At 42.1% G+C, this 20054-nt stretch overlaps 1 protein-coding gene across 12 annotated transcripts in view; it reads left to right on the forward strand.

Moving 5' to 3' along the window:
• NPAS3 (neuronal PAS domain protein 3) overlaps positions 1-20054 on the forward strand; it is a gene marked incomplete at its 5' end in the record, with an annotated part of 907100 nt that overhangs the window by 654333 nt on the left and 232713 nt on the right. For all 12 annotated transcript variants that reach the window (XM_081089871.1, XM_081089875.1, XM_081089876.1 and 9 more), the window contains one exon: positions 2725-2814. In XM_081089871.1, coding sequence (XP_080945997.1) covers positions 2725-2814 — 90 coding nt within the window. The remainder of the gene's footprint in view (positions 1-2724; positions 2815-20054) is intronic.

Consider the following 20054-nt stretch of genomic DNA (forward strand, 5'->3'; position numbering starts at 1 on the left):
AATATAATTACTTCAAATGGTACTTGTGAAAATTAAAAGTGAGCATATGCAAACTGCTTAGCACATATTGCTTAATAAATATAAACTATTATTATTATACTATCTTAACCAAAAGCTTGTTTATTATGTAATTTGCTTTTATGTGGAACAATGCAATATGATTTTTGAAATGTTTTTAGAAACCACTAAATCAGAGGAAGAGGTTGGGCGTTGCCCACAGTTTCTGACCAGTAGGGCTATGAAAAAGGATCTGGAAGCATGGAATTCGAATCTCATATATACATATAAGTATCTACACTAATAAAAGAGAAAAATGGTAATTGGCGTACGGCGATACCGTTTTCATTGGCTAATCAGGGCTATATGCAAATTAACTGCCAACTAAGATTGGCAGTTAACTGCCAACAAGATGGCGGCTAATTTGCATATGTAGGCACAATGCAGGGAGGCGAAAGGGAAAGCAGGAAGAAGCCCCCTGCCACTGACAGTGATTGGAAACCCAGGGGGGAGCTAAGAGCTGGGGGGCAGGGCAAAGGTGGCCCTGGGGCCACCTTTGCCCTGCCCCCCAACCATGATCAGAGAATCAGGCGCCTTTGCCACCCTGGCCAGTGATAGCGGGAAGTAGGGGTGGAGCCAGCGATGGGAGCTGGGCACGGTCGAAGCTGGCAGTCCCAGGAGCTAGGGGTCCCTTGCCTAGGCCTAAAGCGAAGCCCACGATCGCGGCGCCCCCCGCTGCCACTGCAGGTCCCCGCTGCCCGGGCCGGACGCCTAGGCCAGAGGCGTTAGGCCTGGGCAGGGGCGGAGCCTGCAACCGCGGGGAGCTGGGGGTCCCCTGCCCAGGCCTGACACCTCTGCCGGAGGCCTCAGGCCTGGTCAAGGGGCCGATCCGGTGATTGGTGATCGGAGGGTGATGAGGATCAACTCCTCTGGCCGAGGCATCAGGCCTGGGTCGGGGGCAGAGCTGGGGATTGGGGGATATGATGGTCCCCTTGCCCAGGCCTGAAGCCTGGGTCAGAGGCATCAGGCTTGGGCGGGGGGTGGAGCAAGCAATCAGAGGGAGATGGGGGTCCCCTGCCAGTCATGATTCCTGGGCCAGAGGCCTCAGGCCTGGGCGGGGGCCAGAGCCAGTGATCGGGGGGAGATGGGGGTCCCCTGTCCAAGCCTGACACCTCTGGCGGAGGCGTCAGGCCTGGGCAAGGGGGCCGATCAGGCGATTGGAGGGTGATGGGGGTCAACGCCTGAGGGCTCCCAGTATGTGAGAGGGGGCAGGCTGGGCTGAGGGACACTCTCCCCCCCCCCCACCCAGTGCACGAATTTTGTGCACCGGGCCCCTAGTATATAAATAAATATACACACATATGCCAACATGCATAGATACATATATACATAAATACATATATCACTCTCAAAAAATTGGTATTTTAGGAGACTGAAATTGCTGAGATTTCAGGCAGCCTATTTTTCTAATTAAATTTTACATTCTTCTTCCATATTTTTATACTTAAGAATTATGTCATTCCGTGTTGCCACTTACCTGGTTCCCACTGTGGATTTCCTATACTTCCAAAGTCACAGCCTCTGTGCATACCACTAGTCTTTAAAACTTCTCTTCCCATGCAAGTAGTGTTTCTGCAATCTACCTGGTTAAAAATCTATAATAATAAAAGCATATTATGCTAATTAGGCCGGACGACCTTCCGGACGAAGCTGGGGCTGCAAGGGAAGTCTGAGTTCCAGTTGCCAGAGGGAAGCTGGTGCTGGCAGCCAGGGGAAGGAAGACCTACTATTGCACAGATTTTGTGCATTGGGTCTCTAGTAAATAAATAAAGCAAACAAAAGACATGAAGATGATAGCACATAAAATGCACTTGTATTATAAGAATTTGAAACAAATTTATTCTCAATTTGAGTGGTACATTGCAGCTGGAGTCCCTGATGATTTAGACCATTTATCAAACTGAAAATGCAGCCCTCCATTTAAAAAGTGAACTAAGGTTTCCAGAGTTACAGATGGTGTGTAACATCCTTCTCCCCCTCACCCCCACCCCCTGCCTTTCTCCTTTTGTTTCCATTTCAGGAGTCATAATAGAAAGTAGATTTGTCACACAAAAAAACTTAAATACAGAGTTTTGCAAAAAAAAGGATCACAATTTGTAAGGTCTCAGCCTATAAACATTCCCCCACAAGGTACTGACTTCTCCTATCTGTTCTAACAAAAGGCAGTGGGAGTGAGGCGGGCACAATCCTTTATTAATTAGCAAATTACTGATGTCCTTAGTAGCTCAAGGGGTGATTTTACTTGGTCTTCATAAGGAACTATTTTTTCTCTCATTTCATTACAATTTTCATTGCTGTTCAGCTATTAAATGGAGAATCTTGCTGATTTAATCTTAGTAACGACTGAATCCAAATAAATAAATAAATAATAAATGCAACATCTTATAAAATCAACATGACCCAATTTTATACATGAATGTAATGCATCTTAATCAAATTGACAGGGACATAAGGAAGTCACTGAAATAAAGGAAGGCTTGTAATCTTAATTCAGACCTTTAATTTGTTCATGTATAATGCGATGGTTAAAGATCCTAGGACTTTTGTTCAACACGAAGGAAAAAATGGTCTTTAATTTGATATGTGTTACTTGTGTCAGATTCCTTACTAATTAAACCTCCATCATATATATTTATTAACCTTCTTATTTATTTTTTCTTCCTACAGTCCCTGGATGGCTTTGTGTTTGCACTAAATCAAGAAGGAAAATTTTTGTACATTTCTGAAACAGTCTCAATCTACCTAGGCCTCTCACAAGTAAGTAAAACCATTTAGATTCTTGGTGGTGATTGTGTACGCTCCTTGAATCTCGTGTTTTTTCTTGCTCGATGGATATTCTGTTTAGCATGATTTACCAAAGAATGAATTATTCTTTGATCAATCTTCCCGACTCTTCTCTCTCACAAAGTCAGTGGGAAAATGGTATGTCAGTTGGGAGCATTCGAAATAAACTTGTGCTCAAAAACTTTAGTCCCCTCCTCGCCCTCAAGGGTCATTATTAATTTATTGAAAACAAATGAAGTTTCTTCCCTTGGTTGTTCTGAACTTTGAAACCTCTGTACCTGGTAGGAGAGGGACACAGGGATAGCACTTCCCTTGTGTCCTATTACTGGATGTTTATGGAGTTCCCTGCATTGTCCTGGGAGCTGACACAATGACAGGGAGTCACTGGAGTCAAGAAATGCTGAAAGAGACCATTAAAATATGTTGCAGGGAGGATTCCAGCAAGGATATATTTTGCTGCTTTTGCAAATGCTTCCGAATGCGGAAAGACAGTTTCATAAACTTAAATAGCCTTGTATTATGTGCAGTTTAATTACTCACACGCGTCTGTTAGAGGTTCAAAGATAAGAAAACGGAGGCAGCTGGGACAAGGGACAGAATCCTAGATGTTCGTTCTCGCTCTTCCTCTGGAACACAAAACCTTTACCTCCGTTGGATTCCAAGACACGAGCTGTGTCTAAAGAATGCCAAAATACCCCGAAGAGAAGTTTGTGATCCAACTAATTATCCAGATGTTTTCTCCATAAAAATGCCGAACACCTGGATATTTGTGCCCATACAGGTGATTGGCTGAGTTTGACCCTTTCATCTGGTGGTTTGGCAGGAGAGAAACGCAGCCTGGGTGGGAGTGTGTGTGTGTGTGTGTGTGTGTGTGTGTGTGTGATGATCTGCCAAGTTGGATAATCTATTTCTCATTCAGTTGCTCCTTGAAGCTAAAGATGGAGGTAAGATTTGTCTTCTCTTAAGCAGGACCCTCCCCAGAATCCTTGATTCTGAAAGTTAACATCACTCTAAGGAGGTCTCCAGTGTGGCTGGAACCTTTTGGCTATTAGTGAGTTTGCTGGATAATGGATAAATCAAGAAAGACATTGGGAAATAATAAAGAGATATTTGGCACTCGAGAAGGGTTGGGGGAGGAGGAGAAACACTGCCAAATTTGATAATTTACTGTTGAGAATCCAAGCAAGGGTCCATTAACTCTTCCTTGAAGAGAGTGCAAGCTATTTGCTATAGTATATAGAGTAATTCTGTTTTTTTTGTGGACTTCAGCAAGCCAAATGATAGAAATGGAGCTATTGTTAACTCAATATTAGTATTCTTGCATCTTGTTGAAAGCTCTGGTTTTATAATTGCCTATAATAATAGACTTTAAGCCTTGTCTTAATCTGTTTGGGACCTCATGTGGGGATTCTCCAGTTTTAAAATTGGTGTGCCACCATGATAATAGGTATAAAACCAGAAGCACCACTGTTTGTTGTTCTACAATGCCCATATTCATCTGTTTTATGCAGACTGTCCAACAAAGTTTAATCAGCCAGTGAAGAAGAAGGATGAATAATTAGTTTAAGCAGGTAAATGCTAATTAGGGAACTCCTGAAAAGCATCCATTATATACTAGCTCAAAACACATTTTACAGCCCTGGTTAGTGGTGTAATCCAAATTCTGTCAAGGCAACTGCATTTTCTGTAATTGAGATGTGTATGTTTGCTTTGCATAACAGATGGCTCTGTATGCTTAGACTGATAGCTAGGAAAATAATAATTGCATTATTCCGGCCAAAAGAATATTAGCTCTTGGGTCTCGGCCATTTCAGTTGGTCCTCCTGCCAGCACAGCATATGCACATATATGGATTGGATTTTCAAGGAAATTGATGCATCTGGAATTGTGTGGCCATCTGAAATATCATCTGTTCAAGAAAAATTTGGCTTTAACCCTATGCTGGTTTCTCCTTAAAAACAGTTGATTTCACTGCTTCTCTCCTATAACATTAACTCAATCTTGTTCTAAAATCTGAGTCAAATCATTGAGGTTTCTGCAGAATAGAGTAGCTGCGTAGACATGGCACAGTAGCTGGCAACTCCCATGCAGCCATTCCCTGCTCATATGTGATGGGTTTTAAAGTGTGTGTCTATAGCCAGCATCTTGACCTCCCAGGGGTAGACACTGGCATAGTGTGCTGTTGCCCTCTGGGTAGATGTGTTCAGTGTTGCCATAAATGGTCAGTATGCTGGTAGAGGCTCTGAGGTACGAGATGGAGATCGTCCTTTGGAGGCATTACACAGCTGAAATGATGAAGGGTAAGTCATTAGGAAATGATTTTTGCATATACCATTGTATGTACTAGTATTTAGAGTTCAGAACTAAATTTTAAGAATAGTTCTGGGTCAACATGAAAACAGACTGATAAGAGCATGGTACTTTTTTATGTGCACCAAAGAATGAGGCGAAGAAAGGCTAAGGTAAAACTTTGGGAAGGGATTTCCAACCCAGTTAACGTTCTAAGTCCTAAATGAGTAATTATGGTTCCTGAGACCTAACTGTTCCCAAGTTTCTTCGGTGCCCTCTTCAAATGTGGGGTGCTTGTGGCTGAATACAAAGTAACATATACTCAAAGTAATTGAGTACATACTTAATCATTTACACACACACCCAAAAACTCTGCTGTGCCCTACAACTTGGTTTCAGTGCTTATTCTATCAAATTCTAGACTGTGATAAGGAATCTATAAAGTTATACTCCCTCCTTTTCTTTATAAATAGTTTCATGAAATAAAGACAGCACATACCTGTAGCATGAGACTGTCATTGAAATTGCTGAGGGATGTGGTGAGCATGGGGGTGTGTTAGAGCATAGCTCTGTCTGCATGTGTAACTCCCAAGACATTCTTTCCTTAGTTTTATTTTCTTTCAGCATGTAAATAAATATGGTGACTTTAAAATGGCTTATGTTCAGGAAAGGACTGAGGTTATTTTTGGCTCATAAGAAAATTAAGTATGCCGAAACCGGTTTGGCTCAGTGGATAGAGCGTCAGCCTGTGGACTGAAAGGTCCCGGGTTCGATTCCAGTCAAGGGCATGTACGTGGGTTGCGGGCATATCCCCAGTAGGAGATGTGCAGGAGGCAGCTGATCGATGTTTCTCTCTCATCGATGTTTCTAACTCTCTATCTCTCTCCCTTCCTCTCTGTAAAAAATCAATAAAATATATTTTTTAAAAAAAAGAAAAGAAAAGAAAATTAAGTAGAGAAACTTCTACTGAGCTCTGTTGAGTAGAAAGAATATAGAGGCAGCCAGAGTGGATTATTATTCTACAGTCCATTGAGTGTAGCAATGCCTGGTGTTCAGGGTGTGTGTGTGTGTGTGTGTGTGTGTGTGTGTGCGTGCGCGCGCGCGCCAGTTATCCTCTTTAAAAGTATTTTCTTATTGTCATGATGATGGTAATGAAGGATCCATGATGATGTCTGAACCTCTTCGGCAGCACTTTTGACTTGGCCAGAGATATTTAACCTAACATCCAAAATGTAGTCTCAGATTGTTGAAATGGGTACTGTTGATTTCCTTCCCTTAGTAAAAATGACTTCCAGGGACTCACCATGAGGCCTTGTCTTAAAGGAAGACCCCTAAATATCGATGCTGAGTTTGGTTTACACAGAGATTAAATGATGGCCCTCAAAACTGCTAAACACCACTCTGCTCCCTAGCTATTGAGGGATAAGCAGGAGTGAAAATTAAGGAAGAAAACAGCAGATTTCTAACACTGAAAATGTAGCAGTAATATGTACCCAGCTTTTATGAAATCTCTTTCAACTTGTAAGAAACTTAATCACCAAGAATCCAATAGACACTTTATATTTTTTTTAAAAAAAATATCCTATTTTGATAAAAGATTTAAAGCAGCTTAGAGAAATATATATTTGTTGGCCTATACCCTCCTCTTCTACAAAGGAAATAGCTTGCATAAACATATACAATAAAAAGTAATGGCAAAAAGAACTAGGATATAAGGGAAAAAGGAAAAAATAGGTACTATTTTACCACAGAATAGGAGAACACAATAGAGGCTTATAAGAAGGGATATAAATGGTCTGATAAAGCTTCAAAGGTAGCTATGAACTTCCTGTTAGCCAGAGCAAAAAGGGATATACAGCAACCATAAAAAATAAGGAAGCATCACTTTTTAAGAAAAGTTTTTCTAGGACAGAAAGAGAAAAATAAATCTCAAATACAATTTTTGTAGGGGCTACTATGTGGATTATATGTATTGATTTGCTTCCAATGGGGTCCACATTCAGAGCAAGGCTGTAGTGACCCATATAACAAACATGAACATACATGTTGCAAATCTCATAGGCAGGCAGAAGACTCCATCATCTTTCTATCCCCCCCCCCCCCCACACACACACACACACACACACTCAGCTGTGGTGTGCCAAAGATTATTTTGAGAGCTATGTTCTGGCATCATCTGCACTTAAAATAGTGTTGACTAGTTTGATGATTTGGGGGCTTCTAAATGATCTTTCACTGTTCCACATAAATCCTGCATTTTCTTTTAAATACTGACTAGAAATTTAACATTATAGTTGCCAGAGGCAGAGGACATGGGTCTTAGTTAAGCCTATATAATAAAAGCCCAATATGCTGTCTGATCATCTGTCCAGCCATTCAACCAATCAAAGCATCATACACTAATGATATGCTAAGACCCCTCAACCACTTGCTATGACATGCACTGACCACCAGGATACAGACAGTCACCAGTCACCCAGTTGCTATGACGTGCACTCACCACCAGGGGGCAGCCACTCCAACCGGTAGGTTAGCTTGCTGCTGGGGTCTGGCCGATTGGGACTAAGCAAGACCGGCTGAACATGCCCTGGACCCTCCCACGGTCCCTTCCGGCTGGCCAACCTCCCGCGTCACTCCCCGGCCCCGATCATGCACTGGTGGGGTCCCTCGGCCTGGCCTGAACCCTCTCACAATCCAGGACCCCTTGGGAGATGTCGGAGAGCTGGTTTGGACCCCATCCCATAGGCCAGGGTGAAGGACCTCCCTGGTGCATGAATTCGTGCACTGGGCCTCTAGTCAAAATATAAAAAAAGAACTCACAGCTTCTGAAAACATTTTTCCTTGAATATAAAGTGAGAAATGATGATTCTGATGTACACCTAGGCCAGCAAAATGTTTTCAAGTTAACATAGAGTCTTATTTAAAATAAAATGGGCCCTGGCTGGGTAGCTCAGTTGATTAGAGCCGTGGTCTGCAAACTGCGGCTCACGAGCCACATGCGGCTCCTTGAGTGTGGCTCTTCCTAAGCCTGATTAAGTTAATAACAATGTACCTACCTATATATTTTAAGTTTAAAAAATTTGGCTCTCAAAAGAAATTTCAATTGTTGTACTGTTGATATTTGGCTCTGTTGACTAATGAGTTTGCTGACCACTGGGTTAGAGCATTGTCTGTATACAGCAAGGTTGTGGGTTCCATCCCTGGTCAGGGCACATACAAGGAGCAACCAGTGAATGCACAAAAAAAGTGGAACAAAAATCGATGTTTCTCTCTCTTTCCCTCCCTCTCTCTCTCTCTCTCTCTCTCTCTCTCTCTCTCTCTCTCTCTCTCTCTCTCTCAGTTTAATAAATAAAATAAGATATAGATCAAACTGGGAAAGTAACAGATTTTCCCCTTGTGATTTCATTAGAAATAACCTGCAGCCAGTTAAACCCTCTCTTGAAATATGTTCTAATCACCTCCTACTGCCTTCAGGGTCCAGCTTGCCTATGAGTCACTTCCCTTCTTCTCACTAAGCCCCCATCATGGTAGAAGATGCTTCCTTGCTATTGTAAGCCAGCCAAAAGGTTATACTAGTACGTTGGCTTGTTTCAAGGCAGCTTGCAGAAAGGGGCAGGGTGGCTGCAGATATAAGAGCTAATCGAGGTGAAAGTGAAAGGGATACATTGTGGTCTTTTTTCTTTTTTTTTAAGCCATGCAGATATATTTACCATAAACTCCTTTCCCATCCTGTTGTTCATCTCCACATTTTACTTTTCTCTGCATTTGTTATATAAAATGGCAAATAAAATTATAGCCACAGCAACACAAGTACAAGGTCAAATTAATGACAGAGCTCAGTCTATTTGTGAAGCTATTCTGAAAGGAACCCTGGTGCCAAATGCAGTTTATTTGAATAATAAAGAAGAATTAGATTCCCTTGATAACTTGGCTGAGGGCCAATAAATCAGTGGAGGTTAAAGATGCTTTGCAACGGCCATGTCTCTCTTTGGCTTTTCCAAAGTACAGACCTCCACTCTTCCACTCTCTGTTTTTCAATGCAAATCAAGTTGAGGTTAGTATGTGGTTAATTCCCTCACTTCTACGATTATAAAAGACATTCTACATTTCTTTAGTAGCATTAAAAAAAAGCAGCATTAGCTTTCCTCACAAGTTATTACTCTTGCTTGGCATCATCACATCCCAAATAGCTGGAATATAAAGACAAAAAAGGGATTATTTCAACACAGCAGTGGGTATATAATAATGGCGCCAAGTGTTAGCCTTGTTTCCAGTTGGTGTTTTAAATTTACCGGACACTGAGAGAACTTGGGTTCCTTCAGTAAGTGAGTACATGCAGCCCTCCACATATTGCTGTGTAGCTCCCCTTTTAAAGTCTTTCGGGTAGACGTCCCTTCATATTTTTTAAAAAAAGAAAATGCATAATTTTCTGCTTATGTGTGTTTTCTCCCGGGCAAGTCTGTCTTTTTCTCCTGCACTAATCATAAAAAGTTCGTCACTTCTGGGCGTAACAGAGAGAAATGCCCTTTTGAATGCGGAGGCGCTGCGGGTTTAGAGACTATTGAGAAAATATAAGTATCAAAATAATTCTGAAACAGTACAAGGCGCAGTGGCACATTATCAATTTACAACATTTAAATTGATAAATGCTTGGTGGTGAAGGCCTACAAGGGCACTTTGAAAAGCAAATAGCGGCCTGGCGAAGAAATTGATTTCCCCCCCGAAAATGACTGCATGATGCATCATTTGACTGCATGCTGTCCGAGTGCTTGACAGAGATAATCTCAGCAATCCCACGGGTGACCTTATCGTTCTCACCAGGGCAACTTCGTCTGCGTTCTGACTTTGTGCATGTCAAGGCTCCTCCCGGCAGGATCCTTGGGGGGGAAAGTTCCTCTGTTCGATCCAGATATTCCACTGCTCGCTCTTCCCCCTTTCCTTCCCTCCCCACCCTTCCAAAGAGGCAAGCACGCCTCTGTATTTCATCCATAATTGTGAATGAGCCAGGCAGAAGAACTCCGCAGCTCTGCGCTCTGTATCTTTGTCTTTTAGTTCACATAGTACTAGGTGATATTAGCAGGAATCTTTTTATCAGGAAGAGTAGAAAAATTCTAGAATGTTCTTTCCCGTTTTTAACAAAATGGAAAAAGCTAATCAGTTTCTTTCTTCCTTATATTTGCAAGGCTCTTCTCTTCTCTTCTCTTCTCTTCTCTTCTCTTCTCTTCTCTTCTCTTCTCTTCTCTTCTCTTCTTCTCCTCTCTTTTTTCTCGCTGGCAGTCTTCACACAGGAAGCTTCCGAAACTGCTTTAATCCATGCACTTTAATTTCTGTGAATATGGTTCCTTCACCATGCAGTAATTCTAGGTGTTTCTCGTGTAACTTTGCAATTATGTCATACTGACATCAGGCCCAAATAACACGCCGCCCAGTGCTGTGGGGCTGCATCCGAGAGGCAGCCTCTGATTGTATAATCCGTGAGGCTTCGCCAGGACCACTGGTGTTTAGAAAACATTTCACTGCTGGAGAGAAACATTGACCACTTCTCTATGCTTACAGTTCCTCTGTTGGTATATAGGGATGTGTGTGCCTGCCTGTCTGTTTATCAGCAATCTCCCTGCCACTCAGCTTGTCGTTGATAATTACAATTCCTGATTAGCCACTTCTTGAAAGCAGCAAACACCCTGCCCAGTGTGGCACCCTGAAGCTCCAGTCCGCTCTGGCTTTGACACCCTCAGTTCACCATATTCAACCCTTTTACCTCCTTCTTTCATCCACAACATTAATTCTGAGTGAACAAGACGTGCTTCCTTGCTTTTGACAAGATTTGCTGCAGTCTCATGCGACAAAAACCCAACACTCATTCCAGATTCAGAAAGTAGGATTTATAACAGCATTTTAATTTAATGTTGGATGTCGAACATATAAAGAGATCACAGTAGTACTAGAGCTGAAAATTGATGCCTTTTTTATTAGTGTCCTCTCAGAAGTGGTGAGACGCTGTTTGTGCAATGGAGCACAGAGCAGCACAGTCAGATGAATGAGGATATGCTATCTGCAAGGAATCATATTTCAAGCCACTGTCGGCCTCTATTGATGTGCTCAGAGTTGAAAGGTTACGCTAGTAAATGCCACCCGAATTTCCAGCATTAGAAATCGGTAGAATAATCTGCGGGCTGTCACTTGATGCTCAGCTTAAATGCACCGCACGGGGATGTTTTACTTATTTTAACTCCAAATTAATTTCTGATTACCGGCGCATTTCTTCCTCTCGTCCATGTTCTTATCTGTCCCCAAGGGGGACTGATTTTTAACAAGCCTTTCAGAGTAAACCAAAATCTCTGAAAGAAATGTGTGTCGTTATGCAGGAACATTATATTCTTCTTATTTATTCCTTCAGACATATTTTACCAGGCACTGAGGCCAAAACACCCAAAAGTCTGTATGCAGAGGAGGCTTCTGTAGTTTAGACTGAACCGCAGAATCACAAGATAAGAAAATAGAGGCTCGCCGATTTCAAACACATACTGTAAAGACCTTTCACATTGCCTCTTAATTTCTAGACTTATTATGATCAAGAGAAAAAAAAAATAAAATGGAGTGCCTATTCTTCACAGGATCAGAAATCTAAAGTCAGAAAAACTACTCTTTGAGGAGCTAGCTCATTTGATTTGTGTGGATAAATGGTATTTTCATATTCATTTTTAAAGTAAGAGCATTGAGCAAAAGTAAAATGGAGAAGAAAATTTAGTCATCATTCTAAGTCTGTAATTTATTCATTTTTAAATAATGAAACGGTGTTTTTCTGAATTAACCCATGTATTATTCATGCAGGCATTGGCAATGTAATGTCCCGGTTTTCTGGAAAGCAGTGTACATTTCTTTGCCTGACAAGCAGTATTTTCTATATGGTATTAATTTAATGGCTTATTTTATTATGCAAAGTTGGAAAGTAAGATAATTTCTGTCTATAATGTGGTGCTTATACAGGCAATATATGCAAAATGATACTTCCACACCTCAGCCAGCTAGACTCCCTCAGTTAGCCCAGGCCTACCAGAGTGATGAGCGAATGCAAACTGCTCATATGAAGAATAAGAAATAACTTGACCTCCTGGGAAGGAGGTCATAAAATCGTTAAATTCATGTGAAATCCAAATTTCATTTCTACACACACACATTCAATCTATATTGGGTTTTAGCTCTCACACAAGAAGACATGGTTTTCATGTCAGGAGTTACATGGCAACAATTTCAGTGATAATTTTCAGTTGGAATTTAATAAGGAAATGGACTTTAGGTTTTTGCATAACTTCCAGAACTAGGCTGATAACCTGAACATTGATGCTGGTTTGAGGCAGTAAATGCCCTGTGGCTTTTTATCCTTCTTATTCCCTCTGTCCCCTTTGGATGACAGTCCAAAGATGCAATCTCTTTTTTCTTAAATAGTCATTTTTCTAAGAGACTGATAGTGATTGTTCCAGTGATTTAGATGTACATGTCTGTGTACATATATAAATGCATAAATTGGTTTCTTCTTAATTTTTACTGTGCCTACTGCATCTTTGTCTACTGATGTAAGTAATTTCCAGAATGATTCACTATAACAGTCAACCAGGTTTCCTTTGGGTATGCGCCCCCATCCCCTTCCAGCCTTCTACAACTGCAAATTTACCATATTCAATCATAAGGCAAAAACTTGCTCTGATGCTGTTAATTTTTAATGTGCTGGCAGATTAAATCTATTACTTTCAATAACTATGCAAACTTCTTGTGAGCAAGGGAATGTATGCAGAAAGAAGTTTATCCTGGGGGGGAAAAAATAGTAGTTTGAGATTGAATGTTGTCAGGGCCCTTGGCAGGGGTGACAAAAGAACACCAGTGTGCCAAGTGGGCATTTGGTTGATCTTGGAAGTATGTCAGTAACTTGCAAGTCAGGCAAAGAGTCATGGATGCCGTTTAGCTTTTCTTTTAGGTTGTGGTGAACTAAGCTTTGTGTAGGCTCCTCCCTTTTGGCCTCTCTCCCCCAAAGAAGCATTATTTTAGAACCATAGGCAACTCCTTTTAGCAGCGCTTTGCCAAGGAAACAATAGAAAATTGCCTCTTGATCAGGAAAGAGCTAAGGCTTTAAGGAGCAGCCACACAGGAGATGGCTTCACGAACCTCTGAGTTTTATTATCATTTTATAATCTGTCTTGACTTTTAGGTGTCTGTTCTTACTGTAATTTATTAGACACTTAGATCTGGTTAAACTTGATTGTTTAAACCTGATCGTTAAACTTGATTCTTTCTTTTTTTGGAACTTACAAAACATTTGCACCAAATGTACTTGTTTATATATAGGGGAGACACTGAGAAATGTTTCCAGAAAACAGGAATGGCAGCATTAGGGAGGACTTGGGTCTTTCCCATGAAACATACAGGCTTGCTTTGTTCTAAGGAACTTTGAGGCTAGCAGAATTGCAGAATAACTAAATGAGGATTATTTATTTTATGATGTGTTCCTTTAAGTGGTGAGTTTCTTTCTTGCTTTTAAATATCCATGCAGGGATTCATTTTCTGGTTGACAAAATCAAAAGGGGGTGAGGGACAGGGAGAGGCACAAAAATTGAAGTATTCAGAGGCATTCCATTTTAAGCTCGCTCAGAAATGAGTTCGGTGGAAACCAAGGTTTGTTGGCAGACAGCTTTTTAAGAGCAAGCAAGGCCCACCACTCGAGGTAGGCATGGGGAGCTCCTCTGCCTCGGTCGGTCGCCGAATGAGATGGGAATGTTGTTTGCAACCTGGTCATCTGGACGAGGGAAACACGGGCAGGTGGTCAGTCCAGGATCACTTCACACTGCCGGGGTCTGCATGCCTGCGAGGTCCTGTCTACATATCTGTGTGAATTACAAGACTCTGCACATCCCGCGGGACAAAACATACACCTTGGAGGAAAATAAGAGGTGAGACTGGGAACCAAGTTCCTGAAATTGAAAATATAAAAAACATAATTTTTCCAGTTCATTCATTAAGATTGGCATTGCAAGGTTTGCAAAGATCAAGAGGGGGCCGTGCCGTCTCACGACGCTCCAAAACCTTTTCGCTGGAGCAGTAAACCATGCAATGCCCGGGAGCCTTCAGCTCTTCAGGAAAAACACAGGCCTGCAACCGCGGGTGCAGCATACCTGGAAATGGGAAGAGTTAAACTGGAGATGTTTCTAAAATGTCGCCACTCCTCTGTGTCCCTGGGTGATATGTTTATCCATTCATTATCACCGAGAACACCTGGGGCGGTGCTCAGGAAATCAGATAGTGCCTTTTAAAATAATTATAAAAGAAGCATAGATTAGCCAGCTGAGGGGAGAAGAGACAATCCTGCTTCACGATGTTACTAATTCTGATCTGTTTGGGGGCATCAGCTTCCAAGTCACAACAGTGTAATAATAACTGACTGCAACTGTCGGCAGCGTGGCGGAGACAGGGTGCCAAGTGTGACGATTTCTAAAAAGCAAATGTTTTCCTGCACACGAAACCCAGGCATTCATTTGCTGTTTATAAAATTAAGACACTCCATGGGCGGTGTGTCTGTTCTCAGTTCCTGGCTGAGTCTTCTATCTCTCAGACATGGCGGCTTGGGGGAAGCAGAAGGAAGCGTTCTGGACCAGGACCCAGGAGACCTGGTTCTGGCCTCGCCTCTGCCCCTGATCAGGCCAGGCACCTTCGAGAAGCCTGATCTTAATTTCTCTTAAGTGTGAAATGAAGGGGCGATTGCTCAGGCTCCTTCTTCTTTAAGATGCGTGCTCTCTGAAATTCATTCAACACTGGACATTTTATCAGAAGCACTAGGGTAGGTGGGGAAGGGGAGCCTGGGAGAAGTAGGCTATTTTATTTTTAACCTTCAAAGGAATTTAGTTGAGCAGATGCTACCCTGAACTAGTCAGAGTAGAAAAGAAATGATATGCCTTTTAAAGGGCACATCTAGCATATCTGCTGGGGTAAAGTAATTCTGGCAATGCTTCAAAGGATATAACTTTTGATGGTAAAGTAGGGAGGCTATGGAATGAAATCGCATATGGCAGGCTGTCAAAGTCTCCTAGACGTTCAGTACATTTATATAAGCGCAAATGGAGGCTGCTGAGATGGAGTCCCTAGCAATTTCCTGCTAAGACTGCTTTCAGATTATCTGATATTATTTGACTAAATTATCTCTGTAGAAGCTGAGGACAACTTTTATGATCAAATATTTTGAAATTAGTTTTCCTCGTTGGCAGATTATCTGAAATATGAATTGCTCTCATTTGAGCACTTGAAATTGAAAGGCCTTGGTAATAGCAATTATATGAAAACAAGGGTACTGAAGTGCTGTATATCATGCTGAAGGGGAGTGTTTATAGGTCAGCCATGTCAATAACCGTAGTTCACCCCGATACCTTGTTGTTACCCTTTTATTCTGGGCTCCTGCAAAGGACAGACTGGCTTTCTTTTAAACAAAAGTACATCGTTTTTTAGAATAAATGCTGATTTTACTGTCTCTAGACATTTAAACAGTCAGTTCATATGTATTACATTTCCCAAACATTTCATAGGGTGTCTGTGAATCTGAGAAGTACGAAGACATTGAAAATGTGTAGAATTCTGAACAAGCCTGAGGTGTTATTACCCGTATGACTGGCCTGTGTGTTCCTGATGCCTTCTCTCCAAAGTACTCCTGTCACTCTTCTCTGTCTATATCTATTGCCTCACAGTGAACGATAATTATAACTAACATTTATTAAGCCCTTACTGTGTGCCAATTGTTATTCTAAGCATTTTACTGCCATTGAAGTGTGTAATCCTAACTGCTGTTCGGTATGATTCCTATCCCCATTTTATAGGTAAGTAAACTGAGGCTCAGAGAGGTTAAGCAGCTTGCCCAAGACAATACAATCAGGAAGTGACAATACTTGCATTTAAGCCCATCTCACTCTTTTCCAAAGAACTCACTGTTAATTATTATTACTAGCTGCTTCTGGGAAGTTTTAGGTCATCAACTAATAGCATTATTCAAGGTTTATGGATAAGAGAAACTATAAACTTGGAGCAAATTAAGCATCCTGCTCAGAACCATAAAATAGCTATTTTTACAATGCCAGTACATATAAATGAACTTCAGAAAACATCAGTAAAGTTGCAATGATATACCTCAAAATTATCACATTCAAAATTATTAGTAATATTCCAAGATTCAATAGCAGGGCCCGGTATTCAATAATAAGGTCTAAACAAAGGGTACCCATGGTATTTGTCACATAGTTAATATGCATTTATGCATGCCCGCATCTAACCAAAACTAAGTGACCTGCATGTGCCAAAGACTGCTGAAACCTGAGGCTATTAATAACTGAGACATAGTTCTTGCCCCAAAGGACTCAATGTCTTCCAGATGCTACAGACATGGTAACCAGGCCATAGTGACCTCTGATAGCTGAGCTCAGATAATTTACTGAACAATGAATGTCACATAGAGATGCACTACCAAAGAGAGAGAGAGAAAGGCGGGGGGGTGGGGGGGTGGCGATAGAGGATGTGGATGACTAACACTGCCTGGTTTTACCAAGAAGTGGCATTAGGTCAGGCCCTGATGGGCATTTCTCGTATTCCAGGCAGAGGGAGGCATATTTGCAAAATCATTTCTTATGGCAGCGGTTCTCAACCTGTGGGTCGCAACCCCTTTGGGGGTCGAACGACCCTTTCACAGGGGTCGCCTAAGACCATCGGAAAACACATATACAATTACATATTGTTTGCAGTAGCAAAATTACAGTTATGAAGTAGCAACAAAAATAATTTTATGGTTGAGGGTCACCACAACATGAGGATCTGTATTAAAGAGTCCTGGCATTAGGAAGGTTGAGAACCACAGTCTTATGGCAAGAGAAGAGTCTGGAAAGCTAGGATGGCCAAGTGGGAAAGGGTGTCAGAAGAAACTGAGGATGTTGGACTTTCTTTTTCCGATCCTGGGGAGCCATAACAAGTTTTAAAGAGAAAGTGAAATATTAGATTTGTGCTTCAGAAAAAAAAAATTATGGCAAAAAATTAGAAGATAAATGGCATCTTCCAATTAAAACACCAGTTAATAGTCCAGGGAAGAGATTTCTTTTAAAAAGAATTACAATAGGGCACACAAGTACAAATAAAGAAGGGATGGATTTGTGAGGGCTTGTTCCGGTAAGACCAATGCCTTGATGACTGATAACGGTGGGGAAAGCAGGAGAAAGTGCATTTAAAACTTAGTTCCGATTTAGACATGTGGCATTGGAAGCGCTCGTGAGACATCTGTTGAATGAACAGGCTTCCGAGCTCAGGGGAGAGGTTGGGTTCTGAGTTACAGGTTGGGAAGGGTTAGCGTATAGATTGTAGCTGGACCCGAGGGAGGAAGGTGAGATTACAAGGAGACTTTGCACTTCCGGGAGGGAGTGGGGGCTGCTGGCCCAGGAAGGGAAAGCAGCGTGTGAGAGGAAACACACATGACCAGTGAGAGACCTGCAGCGTCTCCCCCTCAGGAAGAACCCTGGACGTTGTCATTAGGAAAGTCAGAGAAAAGGAGGTTTCTCAGGAAGGATGAGATCAGATGTCCAAAAGGGTACTATTACGAGGACAGAGACAAGCCATTGTGTCCGCCAGCTAGGAGGCTGCAGGGATGTGGCTGTCAGCAGCAGCACTAGTGAGGGCTGAGGCCGGCCGCATGCAGGTGGCTGCTGAGTGAGAGGCACACAGGCAGTGAGAGAGTTTTGGTCCCTCTTCCAAGCAGTTTAGGGGTAACCAGGGTGAGGAGGGCAGGAGGAGGGTGAAGACTAGTTTGAGGAAAAGACAGAGTGTTGGGTCTCATTCTTAAGCTTAGATGACTAGCATTCAGTTAAGAAGTCGGGCATATAGGAAAAGATATACTAAAGATGCGAGACACAGAGATAGTCTTTGGACCCAGGTCTCAAAAGGGTACGTTTAATCGTGTGAGAGGCATGAACCCAGGAAGTAAATAGGTTATGTATCTTGCTCTTCTGCTGGGAAGAAGTTGAGAAATGGAGTTTGGAAGTGTAAGTAGGGAAAGAGAGAGAACAGTTTTGAAGGAATTCATGTTCTCGCTACAGGTGAGGCCAGAAGAAAATTGTACTGTGGGGCCTTGACCTACGAGTGTCCCGACTAACGAGTTTTTTGAGATACCAGCTGTCTCTCGGCCGATTTTTTGCATTGAGTTGACAGAGTAATTTGAGTTAACGAGCTCCTTAATGAGCTTGGTCTCGGAACGAATTAAACTCGTAAGTCAAGGCCCCACTGACTGTAGTTACTTTTGCTCAATTGATCAGCCGCCTTGGCCAATGGAGCTAGTCACAGAGATACAAAGTAGCAACGATGCCATGGAGGAAAGATCCGGGCAGGAAAGACCAATCACAGGCTCAGTCTACGATCACTCTCTTTTCTGCCAAACCTGGTGGAAGTACAGCCAGTGAGAAAACCCCTAGGACATCCTCGGGGAAGTAGCGGATTCAACGGCGGGCCAATGGCTGGTGCAGTTTCCTAGTACCACATACTGTAGCATGTTAGCCTCTGACCCTTCCCCTGTTAATTGATGATCAAGTCCACTAAGAATGTCTGAACCCAAGATACAAGGATTGTGCTCATTGTTTCCCCTATGAGCATAAGATAATGTATATAGAAAAGAAAAAAAAAGTGAAGAAAGTATTTTCTGTAATAGCTTAAACTTTAAAATCCCATCTGTGCTTCCTGTTCTGCTTCCCTTAAACCACATATAAGCAGCCTTTGAACTTGTGGGTTTTCCAGTGGTCCTCATGCTCTCTCCGACCGAGGCTCTCCCATTCTCTTTCCGCTCATCTGTCTCTCCATACAATTAGTTCATAATTGGTGAAAACAATTCTTGTGGAGGTGCAATGTCTGCGAATATTGCTTCCTTCAGTAGCTCTTGGTAAGGGAAGTGATATGTTTGTTTTGTTATTTGGAATTTATATTATGGTGAAAATGAAAGACCCGGGGGATTTTTAAACTCTACTTCTAATTGTTCTTTTTGCCACGGATTACAAAATAGAAAACCTTAATAATGATAACTAAACTTATAGCTACCATAGTGATGCTTTGGTTGATGTCCAGTAGGTGTTGTAAAAAAATATAAATTGAAGATTTCAGAATGTGCCTCGATGCTGTTTTTTGTTTCCTGAGAAAGGGAGCAGAAGGAAGGAAGGAAGGAGAGGGAGTGGAGAAATAGAGAGAGCAAGCTAAGCAGGAATAAATGTTATGTTTAGCCCCTGACCCACCCCTGCAGCCCATGTCAACCCTTGGGTTATAGCGTAAAAGCCTGCAGCAAACTGGCATTTTACAAATATGTAAATGGGATGTGTAAAGTACGCCGGGATAGATGCCCGCTTGCAGAAGTGGGCCTATTAAATGAAACACATGCCATCGTGTCTGTTTCCAGCTGAGGTTCTGATGTGTGGGCTGGCCTGAGAGCCAGCTTTCCTATGCATGCGGCGTCATAAACCACAGTTTATCGTGCCACGTGAATGTGTAGAGCTGATTGTTTTATTATATTTGAGCATAAATTCTTCATCCCTTTCAGTTCCACCACCGTTCTCAGAGAATACAGGTTTTGTGCTGATACGCCGTTTCCTAGCTCTAGGCCTGGCCTACCCCTACTACTGACTGTAATTTACTTTTTGGTGTCTGTCGCCTTGAGCTTGCCTTCTGACTGGCTTGTTGAGTGATGTGCTAATCCATTATTTTTTTCAGACAAGTGTATCGACCAGTATAAACAGACTGGAGGGCACAAGCCTAAATGAAAGCTATACTTCCCTGAATCATTTAAAAGCCCAGCGTGGCGGCAGAGCAGAGGAACGGGGCTCTGTACGTTACGTAAAGGAGGGGAGGTCTCGATAAATAAAGCAAAAAATGGAAAC

The sequence above is a fragment of the Myotis nattereri genome (genome assembly GCF_964212035.1).
Source record: "Myotis nattereri genome assembly, chromosome: 1".
In the NCBI taxonomy this organism is placed as follows: domain Eukaryota; kingdom Metazoa; phylum Chordata; class Mammalia; order Chiroptera; family Vespertilionidae; genus Myotis; species Myotis nattereri.